Source organism: Tauraco erythrolophus, chromosome 11, assembly GCF_009769465.1.
Source record: "Tauraco erythrolophus isolate bTauEry1 chromosome 11, bTauEry1.pri, whole genome shotgun sequence".
NCBI lineage: Eukaryota > Metazoa > Chordata > Aves > Musophagiformes > Musophagidae > Tauraco > Tauraco erythrolophus.
Window position 1 is genome coordinate 24,449,311 of NC_141475.1, and position 18,398 is coordinate 24,467,708.

General features: G+C 46.8%; 2 protein-coding genes across 3 annotated transcripts; both read left to right on the top strand.

Moving 5' to 3' along the window:
- The first annotated feature begins 1,310 nt into the window (after positions 1-1,310).
- Positions 1,311-6,454, top strand: EIF5A2 (eukaryotic translation initiation factor 5A2). 2 transcript variants are annotated; one of them, XM_086618267.1, is made up of 4 exons: positions 1,316-1,513; positions 2,960-3,064; positions 4,592-4,723; positions 5,370-6,454. In XM_086618267.1, exons 1-4 carry the CDS (start codon positions 1,349-1,351, stop codon positions 5,427-5,429), a joined length of 462 nt encoding a protein of 153 aa, XP_086474393.1. In that variant the 5' UTR covers positions 1,316-1,348; the 3' UTR covers positions 5,430-6,454. The 2 variants fall into 2 exon arrangements, with proteins under 2 accessions (XP_086474394.1, XP_086474393.1); XM_086618268.1 differs by lacking the exons at positions 4,592-4,723; positions 5,370-6,454 and adding an exon at positions 3,498-4,572 and having other exon boundaries at positions 1,311-1,513.
- A 3,233-nt stretch (positions 6,455-9,687) lies between these two features.
- Positions 9,688-11,674, top strand: RPL22L1 (ribosomal protein L22 like 1). The gene is made up of 4 exons (XM_086618364.1): positions 9,688-9,709; positions 10,017-10,109; positions 10,519-10,640; positions 11,422-11,674. Exons 1-4 carry the CDS (start codon positions 9,701-9,703, stop codon positions 11,564-11,566), a joined length of 369 nt encoding a protein of 122 aa, XP_086474490.1. The 5' UTR covers positions 9,688-9,700; the 3' UTR covers positions 11,567-11,674.
- The last annotated feature ends 6,724 nt before the right edge of the window (positions 11,675-18,398 follow it).

The following is an 18,398-nucleotide window of genomic DNA, read 5'->3' on the forward strand; positions in this document are numbered from 1 at the left end:
TGTTTGTCCGGTGTTTAAAGCAAGTGACCCGCGTGGCACCAGGCAGGGCCGGGCCCCATCCACCGGCGGCTCCACGGAACGCTCTTCGGGTGGATTCGGCCAAACAGCTGAAGGTGTTTTGGTAACCGACTTGGAGAATTGTGACAAAAACGCCCCCGTGGCCTTGTTTTGCTCGGGATCCACCCGTCTGGCCCGGCGGCTGCGTTTATCACCACACACACCTCTCCTCGGGGGACGCCGGAGGCTAACGGGGGCCGCGGCGTTAGCGCTGCTGCTAAGGGGGAAGGCGCGGAGCCACGGGAGTTCTCCAATTTCTTCTCTAATTCGCTTTAAACATCGTTTTGTCGCCGGGAAACCGCCTGACTGCCCTTCAGAGGAGGCGGCCACCTTGAGACACGGCGGCGGCAAGATGGCGGCGGGGGGGAGAGGGGGGGGGGGGGGGGGAGGGGGGTGCGCCTCGTGAGGTGGCGCGCGGCGCCGCCTGGCGGCCGAGGCGCAGCCCCGCGCCCGCGCGGGCCGGGGAGCGGCGGGCGGAGTTGCCCCGGTAGCAATGGCGCCGGCGCCGCGCCATGGCGGGAGCGCGCGCTGAGCCCAGCCGCTCTCCGTAGGCGCCGGCGAGGGGCGGCGGGCGGGGGGGGGGGGGGCGGCGAGGGAGGTGGGGGGGACGGGGGACGACCGCGGGAAGCGCCCCTGGCACGTGGTCAGCCAGCGGGCGGAGGGGAAGGGGGGACGAGGCGGACGGCCCCGCCCCCTCGGGGGACACGGACCAATGAGCGCAGCGGCCGGCGGAAGCGGGAGGGCGGGGCTGGGAGGGGCGCGGTGCGCGCGCTCCCCGCCGCCCCCCGCCCCTTCCCGCCGGCCGCCGCAGTGGTCGGGCGCGTGTGCGCGGCGCCGTGCCCCGCCGTGCCCCCGCCCCCGCCCCCGGCCTCCCCCACCGGCCTCGCAAGGTAAGAAGGGCCGCGGCGCCGCTCGAGCCCAATGGGCCGGTGCTGCGCGCGGTTGGGCCGCGGCGCGGAGGGGACGGGGAAGCGGGGCTGAGGCAAGGCCGGGGCTGAGGTAAGCCCGGGGGTGGGCGCTGCCGCCGCCGGTGGGAACGGGGGGAGGTTGGGGGCGTCAGCACGTGGCCGGGCGCGCGGTGCCTCTCCGCCCGCCGGGCACGTGTGGCGGAGCGAGGCGGGCGCGGCCCTCCCCGCCCCGGGGCGCCGCCATCGCGCTGCCGTCGCCTTGGGGAGGTGGTCGGGTTCTCTGCCCCTTTCCCCGGCCCGGCCCGCTAGCGGGGGCTCGGAGCCGACGCTCTCGCTTGTGTGCAGCCCCCTTCCCTCGCCGCCGCCAGCCCCCCCCCGCCGCCATGGCCGACGAGCTCGACTTCACCACGGGCGATGCCGGCGCCTCCTTCACCTACCCCATGCAGTGCTCGGCGCTGCGGAAGAACGGCTTCGTGGTGCTCAAGGGGCGCCCCTGCAAGATCGTGGAGATGTCCACATCCAAGACGGGCAAGCACGGCCACGCCAAGGTGAGCGGCCCCGGTCTGTTCCAGCCCGCAGTGTGCGCTCCTGCGGCTCCCGGCGGCATCGCTGTCTCGCCGCACGGCTGGCCGAGAGGGAAGGGTGTAGCGTTTCGTTTGGCAGAGTGTTCTCTAGCCTGCTTTGGCTTTTCTTGCAGCAGCGTCTCCTGTGTCTCTTCAGCCTGGAGCTGGCTCAAGGGTTTCCAGTAATGGAAAGGAGGAAGGATTGAGGACAGGGGGCTGGGTTGGCTCTTTCTCCTAACTTGTTAAAAGCTTTAGTGCTTATCGTGATAAAACCTGTTTCTGTAGTGGGGGTAGAGTAAGTTCTGGAAGGAGGGGGCTGATGAAATCGCTAGGGCGTGGTTGGGTTGTGCTGTCACTGCCCACCAAAGCGCTTTGGTGTCTGCCTGTGCTGATAGACTGTCACTGTTGCAGTGGTTGACTTCAGCACTCACTAGAAGTGCCCGTGTTCTGTTACATAATCCAGAAGAACTCAGCAGACAGCCGTTACCTCCGTGGGCCTGCTCTGGCCCTATTTTGCTGTTTGCCTTGCTGCTGCTTTCCTTTTTTCAACACTGAGTGTGGAGTACCCCCCCGCTCCTGCGTCCCAGCAGGGACATTCTTAGCTGCTGTCTGAGGCTGCAGTCCTGCTGCCTAAGCAGTTGGCTTATGCAGCTGTCCAGAGCTGGGACCAAGACTAGACTCCCCCTTCATTCATTCATTCAGCAACACTTTATGGTGGGTCTATTAGAGTTTAGAGACAGATCTGTTACAAGCACAGATTTAATTAGAGTTGTAAGTTTCCACAGCCTTGTATGATGCAAGTAGGATTTGTCGAAGATAGAGTACACCAAGCCCTTGCCATTTTTTTTTCCTTTCTCCTTCCCCTTGCTTTTTTTTTATGTCTTGTTTTATTAGACTGATTCAGTTTTCTTAAATACTGAAACAGTTTGAGAGTGAAAGCCTACTGAGACGAGCAGGCTACAAACTGGTAATGCAAGTGCTGGCTGCAGTGGACAGGTGCTGCTAGCGTGAAGGGGGGTGGGAGCTGCTTTAATCTCTGTGCATGCCCACCTCTTCTTTTCTCTTTAACCTTCACGTTGTCACTGACACTGTTCTGTTTCTCAGAAAAGCTAGAACTTTAAATACTCTCTCAACGGCCGCATACTCTGAGCTTTAGCTTGTAAAATTTCAGAAGGCTGTGACTGTGGAAGATAACAGTGGCTGATCTTCACTCATGTGCAGTGTTTCTATAGTGTGCTATGAAAGGATATGAGAGGCTTTCTTTAAATGCTTGGGCTACTTTTGTACCGCAAGCAAAGGGTCTGGTATGCAGAATCTGATACGACATGTGATCTCTTAAAAAAACCTGGGTGGAATCAGCCATACTGATGGGAATGGCATCTTGCTTCTCTAGGCCCAGCAGTGACCCATGCTATTTCTCTTTTCTTGTAGGTCCACTTGGTTGGTATTGATATCTTCACTGGTAAAAAATATGAAGATATTTGCCCATCGACTCATAACATGGATGTTCCAAATATCAAGAGGAATGATTATCAGGTGAGTTAACAGTCACTGTGTCTTCCCACGCATTAAGACGCTTTGTACTCCTAATACCACGCGTAAACTCTCTCCATCCCAAAACTTGCCTCTTAGTTAATAAAGTACCATTGTCAGAATTAATGAAACTTGCCCGTCTAGATGTGATGTTGCTGAACTCATAGTATTTACTGAAGTGTTAAAACTGTTGGAGCTCACTGATGGAGAGCTCTTTACTGTACTAACAACCTCATATTATAGTAGCAATTTTTAGAAATGACATAATTTTTCTAGCTCAGGTTGTAAGGTCAGTTCTTTATCCTTTGTGATACTGGCATCCTTTAGAATCTGGAGAGGGGTTATCCCTGCTGCAAGTTATTATTAGCTAAAGATCAAGATCTCAAGTAAATTTGAATCCAAGCATATATTGTCATTTATAGTTTTGTCCTTACAGAGGGTAGATGAACGAACAAGACAGACTGAAGCTGTGTCTGATGCCAATTCTAACTTGCCACAGTGCTTTCGGCTCCTTGGCTGGAGGCTGGCTTTAGTTGATCTCAAGTAATTCTGGTGCTCCTGAGCTCTGCTCTGAAATACATGTATGGAGGGAACTTGGCAGGCTCCTGCAACTTCCGTAATGCCTTCTGTGGTACGGACAGTGAGCAGATTCTGAGTGGTAACGTGTCAGCTGTCTTCCCATTGCCTTGCGAGTAGTTCTGAGTGGGAACTAATTCATCCGCAACGATTGGAAAGCTGCAGTTCCTTGACAAAGCCAAAGTTCAGCGTGTTAGCAACTCTTCAGGACAGCTGATGCTGTTTGGATAAAGTGTGACCTACCTGGCTTAGGGCTCGGACCTTCCAAGAGGTTCTTAATGTTATCGTTTGGTTGTCTTTCGTGTTATCGGGTCCTTATTGCTGCTGAAATTCTTGCTGTTTATTGGACTTGTTAGGGCTGCCTTTTGGGTTCACTGTTATGTGTTCCAAGTTCCCTTACCTGCTCTGCCAAAATAGCTGTTCCCCTTAGCTAAGGCTTTGGGTTAGGCTGAAAACAGCATTATAAAAGTGATCTAGAACTTGGTGGATGTTCCCTAATTTGTTCATTAGCCTTTAATGTAAATGATAGTATCTTGGTGCACAAGTGAAGGTATAGGAGCGTACAGTTAGCCGTTGTGTCCTTTGTACGCTTTATAAAAGCAATGCTGTTCAGTCAACACCATTCCAGTTCTTGTTTCTAATTCACAGATGTAAAAAACTGAACCAGTGACCTGGAAGCAGTACGTTTTCTAAATCACAAGGATGGGCTTTGCAGGAAGTAACCGGGAGGGTTCTGGTTATTCTTGATAGCAGACTGGCTATTGCTACAGTTGCCCTAACTCTCAGCCCTCTAAACTGTTGTTAAAAATTGACTTAAATTAGGTTAACTGTTGCAAACACAGTGCTAAAGCATTAATGTAGCAGGTAGAGCTCACTACTCTCTGCTTGTCTTCTGTTGCTGCCTACTAGTGACTACTGATGTTAAACTTCCTAAAAGTGAACTTCTCTTCACAGCTGATAGGTATTCAGGATGGGTACCTCTCCCTGCTGACAGAAAGTGGTGAAGTTCGTGAGGATCTAAAGTTGCCGGAAGGGGATCTTGGCAAAGAAATAGAAGGAAAATTCAATGCCAATGAAGATGTGCAGGTAAGTATAAAGGGCAGACAAGAAGAGTTACAGTTAATTCCACTTGATCATACAACGAATAAGTCTTATTCTGAGATTGACCATTTGTATCTCTCCATGAAGAGTGGATTAGAAACACAGGAATTGGGTCCTCTGAGACGTAGAAGGACTTTTGCACTGGAGCACTTAATATGGCACTGAAGCCCAGCTCAGTTGACAGTGAGGTGATATGGGTGTCTCAGATATCTCTGGATAAATCCCATCAGTGCTGTCCACACAGTGTGGATCGGAGCCTCCAGGTTTTCTCAGTAGGGACCGAGTGTAGAGCTGTGGTGCAGTGTGAGTAGTCTAATTCGCTGTGTTGGCAAACCTGTCAGCAGGTAGCTCTGCAGACTGGGCTATACTGGGCCACACCATTTGCTAGTTCGGTTCTATTGCAGGAGCTCGTTCACATCCCTCTGTTGTACAAACCTCAAGCTGCCAGCAGAGGAGCGGATCAGTGAGAAGGGTAGATACTGTAGAAAGTCTTCTAATGACTGAATTTCGCCAGCTTCACCTTCCTGTGTTCTTGAGAGACGGGATAGATATTGAAATGTGAATGGCTGTAACTTCTAGAAGTACCTCCTCTGGCGTGGGTTGGAGCTCACCTATCTATATTCTCTTCCAGATATCCGTCATAAGTGCAATGAACGAAGAATGTGCTGTAGCCATAAAGCCTTGCAAATAAAGAGGATCACCAGGCTCGGGCAACTGCTCAGGTCTGGACAAACCACAGATCTATAAATTTGGTTCTTATTGTCACCAAAGTTCTGGCCTTCACAAGCAACCTCATTTCTTTTTTGAATTGTTAAAAAGCAGTGCTGGATTCTGGATTAGTGTTGCAGGCTAACTGGCAGTTTTCAAAATCACTGAGATTTTAATTCCTTAATTGTAACTATTTTAACATTCCTGTGGGTTTCAGCTATTGATCTAAGAAACCAATCAGGTGTTACTAGTGGATATATTTTTATTTGCTTGAGCAAAACAGTGTTTGTCTGTATGAACAGACAAAATACAGTATTCAGGGGCTTTTAGATAAGCTGGTAGGTATCTAGGATTATAAAGTGACCTAGAGCACAAATAGTATTTTTCTTGACATGTTTAGGTAGAACTGATAATAAAAGTAGCATTATTTGAATTTTTTTTTTTTAAAGCTTAAGTATTTTGTGGATTGGGACTCTTGCAGAACTGTAGGTGCCAATCGCAACTTTTAGACCAAGAAACTCAAGTGATCAAAAATGCCAGCTGGCTTGACCAAGCCCCAGTGGCCACGTGCAACTTAACTGTATTACCTCTGTATTCTTCTTTGCCAACTCGTTGGCTTATTGTAATGATAAAATGGTGTCAAAGCCTACCTGTGGTCTAGGCAGGCAGTTGGAATATTGGGTAGATAGATATAGACAGGTCAAGGGGACACAAAGGTGAGAATGGATGTTAAAGCTATAGACTTTCACTCGAGGCCTTTGTCAGACTTGAAAAATAAAACAGAAAAATGCAGTTCAATTCCTTTCCTTTATTGTATTTATCTTAAACTATAAAAGGGTGACAAACTTCCATGGGAATCTGTTGCAGTGCTTCCAGCTTTAGGTTTTAATCTTCAGGTTCAGACCATATTTTTGTAGCACAGGGACCACATGTTTTTCAAAAAGTGGGACAAAACTGTAGCATTGAGCCTAAAATAAATGCATGCGATTCTTTTTTTTTTAAATAAAACTAATGTATTTTCAAAATATAGACTTGACAATACTGAACAATCACAGCTTCATTATAAAAGTAAATAAATTGCTACACAGTTAGGAAAGGGAGCTCTGAGTCATTGACACGCGCATGCATGCCTCTAACTATTTAGCAGCTTAACAGGCAAACACAAGGCTTCACAGAGCTAGTCATGGAAGGATAACTAGCCTAGTCCTGTTTAAGGCATCCAGCTTGACTTCTGAGACTTGGTGACTCTTCATGAGTGGGAAACTTCCTTAGCCCACGGCTCAAATATCTCTTGGCAGTTGATAAATTGTTTCATGAACTTGCCTTAAGCTTCAGTGGCTGCTTGCTAATGGAGGACAACTTGTAAACATGTGGCATGCTGCCCTGGACACAATTCACACTCTCTTGGCAGTGAGAGTCAGACTTTTTGCTGCCGTTAACTGCTTAAAATGTTTTCAGCTTAATAGTATGTGCTCGCTAATCCCCGAAGGGCTCATGGCAACTGTCCTGAATGGCCCGTGTACATACCATGGCAGGGCTTAGCAAATCTTGGAGGTCTAAGGTGGATGGCAAACACATGCATTTTCCATAGACTTCTCATGACAGGGGGAGCAGTAAGTGGAAGGCCAAGACAGCAATAAATACACTCTGGTAATAAAGCACAGTTACCTGGGACACCTGGCAGAAGTAGGATACTGCCACACGCTCTTGCCCAGCACAATACACATTGCAGGTGAATTCTATAAGTAGCACCTTGACTGAAATGGCAAAACTGCTTTTTAAAAAAGCTGTAGGTGCAAGAGATTGAAAGGCATTCAGAATAGTGTTGAAGTGCGTGCTGAATAGTTCAAGCTAGTCTGAGCTACAGAGCTTTCTGCCTGTCCGGCGTACTGGTACCTGAAAGACAGGCTTTGTTGGCTTTGCAGGTGACTGTGAAACCATTGATGGTGGTGTTGACAGCAAGCTGGGCTGTGTGATGTCACAGGTTGCTATGTCAAACGAATGCAAGTTCTAATGCTATCACTGCGTTACAAATACTTCCAACGTGCTTGAAAACTGCAGGACTGGGTTTGTCCTTTTTCTGGTAGTGCTTTAGTCTACTTTCAGGTGCCCGTCTGTCCTCTAAAACCTTGCTGGAAGACAGGTATTTGATGCCACTGGCCCACAATCTAAGCATTTACTTAGACTGTAAGCTCTCTGGGACAAGGGCTGGTTTTGTCCTGTTCCTTCAAGCGGGGTCCTGGTCTGACTGGAGTTTTCAGGTACTACAGCAATCTAAAGACAGAGGTTTTATGACCTCCAGCTTGCTGGAAGAGCCCTCCTTGGGACATGTGAATGTCCTTCTATTGCAACCTTCAGTTCTGCAAGATTTAAATGATTAAGTACTTCATTATAGGTTTGTTCTTATATACTTAGTTGTCTTTTGTGAAGCACTTCCAGCACTATGGAAGTGCAGAGCATTGGCTCGTCATGCATGAAGTTTCCCATAGGTAATACATAATAAGCATGAGTCTTAAGCAAAATCTCCAAGTTTCAGTAAAGTTAAAAGTCGCTTCTAAATTAGAACGTGTAGTTGAGGCATTTTTTCCAAAGTAAGATGTTTCAGTTTACTGTCAGAATTGTTTGCAACAAACTTCCTTTGTGATCAATAGTCCATAGAGATGCGTGTTTTTAAGATCCCTAACCAAACGCTGTGGGAAACTCTTTCATAGCTTTACTTTAGAACAAATCTTAGCACTGTACTTGTTCTGTAGTACTGTCTTAACACTTAAATTGTGTCAAAACTGAAAGCTATAAACTTCTAATACCCGATGGCAATTGCTTAGAGTAAAGGCTGCGAAAACTAGGAGGTGAAGAAAGGTATTTCCACTCTGAATAATGCATTTTTTTATGGCTCCAATTCATTGAGTTTCTCTTACTATTTCACAGAATTGGAAAGACTGCAGTGTCTCCTGCCTCAAATGTTGGCAAATAATACTTCAAGATTTCAATAGATCCTTCTAATTTTTGCTTATAATGGTGGTCTTTCAACTAGGCTGCTGCTAGTTGAGCCATGTTCTCAGGGCTGTTTTTTTTAAGAAGTTAGCTGGATTTCATTGTTTTAACGTAACTGCTTTCAGGCCTCTTGCAGGTTTTTCTAATCCACAGTGTACTCAGAAATGGTGCACAGTCTGTAGTTTCACAATACAGGTAATTTTACATAGTCTGTAAAGAAGTCAAATTTGTTGACAGTTCAAACTCTTCTGGTTACTGCAGGTCAGTCTTACAGAATTCAAAATTCAATAAATCCCGGTTTTTCTTTTTGTTTTGTTGATTAATTAGAATGTAGTTTGTTACAGTAGAACTAAACTTCAGGAAAAAAAAAGACCTTGTTAAGGATATTTCGATTATCCCGCTTACACACTGAGAACGTTAATGAAGGCGCAGGTCCTGGAGGCGTTGTGCTGGGAGCGTGGCGGAGCCTTCAGCAGCTCAGCACGGTGCGCCGAGAGCATCAGAAGCCTCTCCAGCATCTGCAGTATCGGGCATCTGACAGAAACTTGCTTTGTGAACTTGACATGTTTGCTCTGTAGCGCTGTGTCGCGGAAACCCCCCGTTGTCCTGTGCTGTGTATGATGAGCGCATTCCGTGCGGCTTCCAGAACGTGGCGGGGAGACGAATGACGGCAATGGCTCGTTTTATTGATCACCAAAAAAACCCAAACCCTGCGACTCACGTGAGCCGCGGGCGGTGATGCTCGTGGTTCCCTCTGTACCCCTTTCAGAAGCTGTACGGTTTTCGACACCGCGCCGGCGGTCGGGGGAAAGATGTAAACGCGTGTTTTGCTCCAGAAATAATAAAGGTGTCAGTGCTGCGGGGAGCTGGGTGCCCGTTAAGGTCACGGGGGCCGCGCCGGAGCCCTTGGCGCTGTGGGGCGGTGTCGGGGGCTCCAGGACGGCGTTCCGCCAGCGCCTCCGCTTCCCGGAGAAACGCCTCGCCGCGGGAGCGAGACGCGCTCGCGTTCCCGTCCGACAGAGGGAAAAACGAGACAATAAACTGAAATAAAGTGGCTCATCCATGCGGACGGCGTGCGGTGCCTCTTTGTCCGTCAGCGAACACACGGCCAGCGGCATGGCTCTGCGCCTCCCGGCATGCCCCGCGCCGCGCAGGCGCGCTGCCCCACCCCGCGCGCTTGCGTGATGGCGTCACGGCCCGGTATAAAAGCGCGGCGTGCGCCAAGCGTCTTCCTTTCTGCGGGAGCGCCGTGCCGGCAGCATGGCGCCGGTGAGGGCGCGGGCGGGGGCCGCGGGGCGGGGGGCGCTGGGGGAGCGGGCCGCCTGCTCGCCGCCGGTGGCGAGCGGGCCTCCCCGAGAGGGCCCGCGGGGGGGGGGGAGGGGGCCGACCGGGGCCCGGGCCTCTCCCCGAGGCGGCCTGGGCCGGGGCGAGCCGGCGGCAGTGGGCCCCGCTCTCCAGGCGATGTCGGCCGGGGCCGGCGCTCGCCGCCCTGGAGACGCCTTCTGCTGTGTCCCTCTTAGCTCTAATGAAAGCTTTTCGGGTATTATTAACGTTGGTTTTTTTGTGTGTGTTTTAGCAAAAGGATAGAAAATCTAAAAAGTCAACCTGGAAGTTTTGCCTTGACTTGACCCATCCTGTGGAAGATGGAATTTTTGATTCTGGGAATTTTGTAAGTCGTGGTTTTTGCTCATACTTCTCATGTACGGTATAATAGCAGCCTTAGTACAGCATGACAGCTGAATTACAACTGAAAAGTTACGTTTTAAGCTAGTAAAATCAACAGCTGTTCGTTAAATTACTGGCGCTTTTTGGAAGTTTCTTGGGTTTAGATGTCTTTTATAGACAAGATGGTTCATACCTATCCATGAATAGAACTGTTTTAAATCGAATCCTGTTTTAGCACGAGGGTGCCTTTTTTTCTTTATTAAACGCTGTAAAATCTTACTGCATTGTAAATATTTGCTGTCAGGACGTAAGTAAACGGTGATTTTTAATATTGCTGCTTGGCTAGGGTCCCTTCCCTAGTTCATACCTAGGGTGCCATTCCCTAGTGTTCTATTTCTTTAATGTTGAACCAGGAGCAGTTCCTAAAGGAGAAGGTTAAGGTCAATGGAAAAACTGGAAACTTGGGCAACACCGTTCACATTGAACGTCTGAAGAACAAGATCACAGTGACATCCGAGAAGCAATTTTCTAAAAGGTTGGCATAGGTTTCCTTTTCTTGTATTGGTGATAGTGGATTTTGAGCAGCGGTACGTTGAGCATGATGCACTTCTGATGTGTACAGAGAAGGTGTTAGTGCTGAGAATCTTAGCACTTGGAAATATTAGTCAAAGATGTAAGTCAAATCTATAATACTGGATTTTTAAAAACCTGCTTTTTAAAACACAGGACTCAAAGGCAGATTAATGCTCCCTCTAGCGTAAGCGTAGCAATACAGAGATGTTTTGTATAAGTTGTTAGAAGTATGTGGGGGAAAGAGATGCTTTTAAAAGGCATACTGCATTCATGTCCTGGGTGGCTGTTCTGCTGCTTAATTGGTTGTGTTAAAAGGTATGCGTATGCAGTATGTGTTGTTGCAAAAGAGCCCATTAAGTCAAATGAAGCCATAAACTGCTTAGTATGTTAAGGCATGCAGCAGCTGGGTGTGCTGGTTAGAGGTGCAGTTCCCTCCCTGCATCCCCACCCTTGGCTGACAACTGGTGCACCAGTATCTGTTGTGATAGACCAAGGTTTAGAGCTGCTTTCCAATGCTTTTGAGTTACTGGTGTTGTGCTATGTTGTCAAAAAGCATCAAATAATAATTTCTTACATATTTGGAAAGAAAATATACTTTTATTATCTGTTATATATGATAATTTTTTATTTCCGGGTATAACCAGTGTGGTGTTGCCCTGCCAAAGCTGTGTCTTGGGTGGAGTGCAGACAGCAGGAAGGGTTGTTAAATGATAAAGTTCTGATGTAGAATTACTGCTTTTAAGGTACCTAAAATACCTCACAAAGAAGTACCTCAAGAAGAACAATCTGCGTGACTGGCTCCGTGTCGTTGCATCTGACAAGGAGACGTACGAACTACGCTACTTCCAAATCAGTCAAGATGAAGAAGGATCAGAGTCAGAGGAATAACTGGAGTGTAGCTTTATAATCAATACAGTGTACAAAAGACTAGAACATCTATTTATAAGAACACTTAACTTATTGGTGAATAAAGATTTTGTACTCTGTTTGACAGAGCGTGGTTAGTTTTCTAGCCTTTTGCTTAATTTCTAATTAAAAACCACCACAGAGGATCGTTTGGTCTGCAGTTTCCCTTGCATTGCTGGAGATGATAGCTGTTCAACGTGCCATCACTGAAAGTCCAAGTAGAAAACAGCTCAGCCCTATGCCCAGTACGGATGTAGGACAGTTACATCAGTGTTTAATCATATTGGTACAAATAATCTAGAGCTTTTTGTGACTAAAAGTGTGAGCTCCTTCTACTAATTGTTGTGGAGCTGATGATGCAATATTTAATAAAAGTTTACTTTTAGTTGGAAGCCAGACATTTTAAAATATTTTCTATGTGATTCATCTAAATCACTAAACGATTGTAGTATTCCTGTGTATAACCACACAAGTCAAACTGGAGCATAACAAATAAAGATTTGTTACCCAGACTTAAATTTGACATCTAAGGAGGTAGAGGTGAATCTCGCTGCCCCAGCATCTAGCTAAAACAATTTAAAAAAGCAAGCAATGAGATGTGCTTTAACGTCCTTAATAATTGAGTCCTATTAAGTCCATCCTACTTCTGTTATGGTGTAATTTATGGTTCTTAAATTTGACTTTTGGGATTATTTCTTTAATCCTAGTACAAGTGACTGATGCTTTGTTTGGACTCAAAGCACTCCAAATCCTGGAAACTAGGGTTTTATTCATGTTAATATGAAGAGAAATGCGATTAGCATTCTCTATTATTTGTGAGCCTGGCGTTGCAGTCACTATTGCGTGCGTGTGCATTTCAGTACTGTGTTCTGCCAAACTGGTCGTACAATTAATGTGTGGTTAATTAGAGTATTGACTCTTAGGTTCCAGTGCAACTCTGGAATCAGCAATGCCATGTTTAATATCATCAAACAGGGATACGTGTAGGCTGTGATATTGGATTTTGGGCTTGAACAGATCTGCTAGTTCAGGCTGAAGTGTGCCTATGAAATTTTTGATTTCCTGTTGATTTTTCTGTTATTTCAGCATTGTTTTTGCTGGCAAACCCCTCAGAGACTAGAGAATTTACCAAAGCACGAATCAGTATGTTAACAGTCGCGTGACACCTGCTTGTGCTCCCGAAATCTAAATGAAAAGTACAGAAGGGGAGAAGCTGTCAGCAGCCTTGGGGTCTCATTTGTCATTTTTCAATTTGCTCCAGCAGCTGTTCCTGAAGGGTGGCCCAGGGAGATGCTGGGATGCAGTGGTGGAACAACAGCTACTTGTGTAACTGCTGCCTTGTTGATTTGTTGGGTTTTGCTGTTTCAAAACGAGCAAAAGGAAGAGAGCAGCGTGCATAACTGGCTGCAAGGCTAAGGATTGTTTCCTGGCTCCTGTACGTTGAGCTTTCTATGCTGCTGTGGAAATAACTTTCAACACCTGCAGTCCTGCCCCCTGATCTAAGGTGCCGGGTAATGCCAAAGTGCTGCCTTGGAATTTCCTATTCAAGAAAAATTGGGCAGTTTCGAACCAACAATTAAAGGTGGCTGTCGTCTTTCTGGAAAAAAAAAGATTGCTGATACTTTTTTTAAGTAGTTACAATATTGGTAATTTATGCTGCCTTGAACAAGCAACATTGTTTTTCATGGTAAAGATGCAAATATTTGAAAACCTCTGGTCTGTTCTTTGCTGCACTAAGTTAAGCAGAGAGGGGCACGACTAACAGTTGTATTTCAAAACACGTCCCCACCTGTGTTTTCAGAGTTGTGCTTTCGTGGGACAGTACATCCTTTACAGCAGACTGATACAAAAAAAAACTTCTGATCAAGTGGAACAAGCACAAACACGATCAGAGCTAATAGGATCATGCCACCTTGTTATATAGTTCCTTTTAAAGCAGGCTGGCAGCTCCACGTGTGGTCGTACAGCCTAGCAGGTACAGATTGTCATCAGTCAAAAGACAGGAAAACAAGGCCTGGGATTTCAAGAAAAGCAACTTATTTCATAGCTGGGTTTGAAGGAAAACTGCCAAAGTGCTCATGTGAGTTGTGTTACTTCACTGCAATGAGTCTAGGAGTCTAGGAATTCCTTTCCCCTGATACTTGAAAACGTAGTGAACTTTGAAAGATTAAAATTCTGTGTTTCTGCTAGTACAATAAGTGCGGCTCTAGAGTGCTTAATACATTTAGGAAATTTTCCTTCCTTTAGATAGCAGCCAGACTGTTTTGTTTTACCCCCATGTTGCTGCCTAGGCTCTGCACGCCGTACCCAGCGCCTCCCCTCCAGCCCTGCACCTCGCAGCGAGCGGGCTGTTACAGCCACGAGCTTCGTTGGGTCAGTGGAATCAGTCGGGGTGCATACATGTGTTTTATGCATAGAAATCACAGAGAGGGGATTTTAAATTTAAACGGAGTGTTTACGGTTGTTGGCTGTTAAAGTTTCATGGACAAAAATAGCTGGAGTGCGCAGATAAGAAGCCAACCTCAGACAAAGCTTCAGAAAAATGGTGATTCTTTCATAATTTCATATATTTCACAGCTGAAAGGGCCAGGTGCAATGCAGGTGGTAGGCAGGAGACAGCCTCTTATTGTTTGCATACGGTAATTAATGCAAATGATCTAGATTAGAATCAAAGTGAGCTTTTTTAAAAGCCACAGGTCAGTGTCTGATATTTGGTGGGGTCTAACTTGTTGAGATGGCAGCTCTGCTGTGCCTGGAGCTGCCAGGTAGCTTCATTGGAGGACCCGGCCTACCAATTGTTTTCTTCCAACTAGAATCTGCTGTAAAATAACCAGTTTCGTTCAGCTTTGTTTTGGAAGTTAAAAGAGCTCGGACGGCTTGAAGACAGACGGGATCGACTGTTGGAATTTTCCATATTTAGTGCTGGATAAGAGCCCAGAAAAGCCCTGCCCGAGGGAGGGATGGACGCTCCTCAGAGCTGCAAATGCGTGCTCCTGCATCAGCTGGACCATGAAGCTGCTGGGAAAAATAATGCACCCCCAGCCTGAAAACTTCGCAGGTGACCCGTGGCTCCTTGGTAACGTGCTGAGGTCTCAGGCGATGCTCAGGGTGCTTTAGGATTTCCGGAAGGGATAAGGACACAATCCAACAGGAGTGAGAGCTTCGGGAGCATCACTTTGCCCTGGGCCAGGGCCAGTGCCTGCGAGCTCGGGGCTCAGAAGGGTAATGGCATTGTAACTCTTACAAGGCTTAAATACAGCCAAAATTATATATATGTGTACACACACACACATATATTTTCTCCCCCTTTTAATTCCTCAATAAATGTGTCTCCTCTTCATTTCTCAAAAAGTGTTTTTGCTGTGCTCTTCCAAATAAAATCAGTTTATGAGAAACCTCCCACACGTGGAAAATTTCAATGTCTGGCAAATAAAAAAAAAGAGCAGAGATTTATAAGCACAAGAGCTACGTGGCTGTTGCCAGAGCAGCAGTAGCAGCACCACATAGAGTATTTATGTGTAAGCATACAAAGAAATTTTATTTCTGCACCATCAGTCTCTATCACCTCTACTGCAGCAAAACTCTCACTGCCTTCCATTAAAACAAAAAGAACAATAAAACCCACAGGATTTCACAAATTGTAACCATCACTAGTAAAAATTACTTCTAAATGGCCTTTCTTATCCATATGCTTTCTATCCACGTGCCCTTCTGGCCTATAGCCCCATCAGAAAACAGCTTTATCATAAGCCCAAAAGTAGTAAGATCAGAAATAGAGGTAAATAATAGCAGGAAATATCTGAAAAATGTGTTGGGATACTAATATACACAATAGACCCAGCATGTGGCAGGTATTAAAGGAGGCACAGATTCAACATATTCACAAAACACCAGTACGAAGTAATTAGAAACAGAGAGGCCCGTGGAAAAATAAATAATAACAGCTTCAATGTACCCAACAGCAGGAAATGAGCTTTGGTGGTGGGAGTGATCTGATTACACCAAATACAGACAAAAATAAGGAAAATTTGGTTATTTTTAGAGACAAAACCAAAATGAAGACTTCTTATCAGGCAGATCCGAATGGTTTGAATGCCTCCTTGCCCTGCCCGTGTCCTGATGGCCCATCGGATTACTGCCTAACCCAACCCTGGTGTCCCAGTTCCCCCACCAGCCCCATTGCCCCTGCCCGTCAGCCCTCGCAGCAGCATATCAACACCACTTTGAAAAGTGCTCGGCCTGCATGGAAACGAGCAATTTTCCTACCGATGCCCTGGGATGGTGCCCTGCATCCCGTGCAGGTGGGCATCCATTGCCTTTTTCCACCTCCCCACTATTGTTATTAATATTCATAGCCCAGCCTTCCCAATCAGGATAATAAAACATGGTTTATTTTATATGGATATGCTTGATATTGAAAGTAGAGTCCTTGTCCCATGAACTTGAGTAGCTATGTCAGGTGAAGTGTCTGCTTTCTGAGCCCTAACTCTTGCTAAAGCTGCTGCTCCAGAGAAATGCTGTTGTGGAGCAAAACCCGTCAGTAGGAGGATAACCAGGGAGTAACCAGGCCAAGTGGCTAAAACATACCTCAAACACCCTTCAAGCAGAATGCTAAGAAGCCCTCGTGGAGCAGGGGTTGAGGGGTGGGATGGGGTTGTTTCCAAGAAGGATATTCTCATGATCCCTCCGAACCTGGAAACTGCCCTTCGCAGCTTTCTGCATCTGAATCCCTTTTCTCCAGGCACTAATAAACTCACCAAGTAACGAAGAGCCGCCAGCTCGGAAGGATTTGCTGTTGCTGTGCATCCATGTTGGATTTAAATGAGCAATTAGGAGAGAAACACTTTAATATTCTACTAACAGATCTTTTTTTTTTTAATTGAGTAGTTTAACTTGGCAAGGTCATTCAAACACCCCCTCCCCATAACAGCAAGTATTAAGTACGATTTAAGTGTCACATTTGTTATAAAGTTGTTGCCCTTGGGTGAGGGTTTTGGCAGTAATTTTAAATGGGAACATGTGACAACGGGCCTTTTTTTTCAGCAGTCCATTGCCCACAGAGGAGCTTGAACATAGACTTACATAGGTGGGAAGAGATCTTGAAGCTTGAAGCTCTTCGCTCATCACCGATGTTCCTCGTACACCAACGGGATGCCCTGAGCCCAGACTCTGGGTGCCAAAGCCAACAATGGCATCAGCATCTTCTTAATCGCTGGTGCATGGGGCAGGGAGAAGAAAGATGGCACTGAGTAATAAATACAGCAAGGTGGACAAACAGCAGAACTGAAAGCAAATAACTAAAACACTTCGGTTTGATGCAGAAGGGCAAGATGCTCTGGGTGCAGCACTGCTGCCAGCTCTGGCGGGGGAGCCCCCAGCTGCCCCTCGGCCAGCACAGATAAGGGGGTGTTCAGCCATCCCTGTTCCCAAATCGGTAACATTTTCCAGCAAAAATGTGTTCATCAATCCTCCTCCTTCCAGCTCGTTTAGAAAATATTTACACTGTTGGAAGATAATGGCCCTTTGATAGGAGCAGTTTTGCTGACCCAGCGGGCTGGGAGCTGTAAAGTTTCCAAGCTTTTCCCCACCAGCCATTTCAGGGCTCTTTCTCCTGCCTCTGTGCAGGATGCTGAGACCCTGCGGAGGGGTAAAGACCCTCCCCGTTTCAGGTATTGGCTTAAAAGTCGCGAGGTTGAATAATGAATTATTTTTTACTCTTCTGAGCTTAAGGAGTACTATTTCCCAACTCTTCTTGGAAGGAGAGTTAAAAATTAATTTGCTTTTTGAATGAAAGTTTCAGGAAATCGTGTGATGCCACAGGGTGAAGTTTTAAGCTAAATACATGGAAAAAGCTGTAGTGGGTCCGACTGAGGGTGCTGGACCCCAGTGCCCTGTCTTCAGTGGGGGTCAGGAATAGGAGGCAGCATCAGCTGTACCCACCAGATTGCAGCACCTCCTGGTTAGGGACTTCGCAAAGCAGAGCTGGTATCTGCGTGTCCAATAACCCTCGCTAGATTCCTTTCTGACCATAAATTTGTTGAATTATTTCTCCAAACAGCGGTTGCTGCCAGGCTCGCAGTTAAACAAAAGCAGGAGCATATCTGCCAACCCAGCAGAAGATGGAGCCAAACCAAGCAGGCATGAGCTAGCACTGCTCTCCCAGGGAAGGAGGGATGATGACCAGGGAGGAGAGATATCTTCTGGCTCTGGCTGCATCCCTCCGCTCCTCCTCCATAAGAAAAGCACATCCATCTGGTAAAGCAGAATTAAAACGAGTGCCCCATTTCAGGCACCAAAATGGGTCGGTTTGCCCATCTCCCGCCTGCTGCAGCCACTGAGCCCTTTGGAGGAAAAAACCCTTAATTAATTTTTTGCACAAGATCAATCCGAGCTCAAGTGCATGCACAGAGCCCAGGGCTGGGCACAGGGCATGCATTTGGCCATGGCACAACAATATCAAAACCATATATATTTTTTTTTACATAATTATTGTATATATTAGCTATTATTTAGAATAATAACATATATAATATATAAAATATATAGGTAATGTATAAATAAAATATGCAAAGATTATATGTAAATATTATACATGTGTCATATCTATATATAATCCCCAGAGAAAGTGCCTCTCAGAGGGCAGGGATGATGGCAGCAGGGTGCTGATAGCCCTGTACTGCATCCGAGCTTGCAATGGGTGCTGAGCCACTGCACAGCTCCAGACAGCATCGAGGTGTCTCCGTAATTACACGCTGCAGCCATAGAAGTATAGCTGTGTATTTGGTGACAGTCCTGAGTGCCACACTTTGGGTCT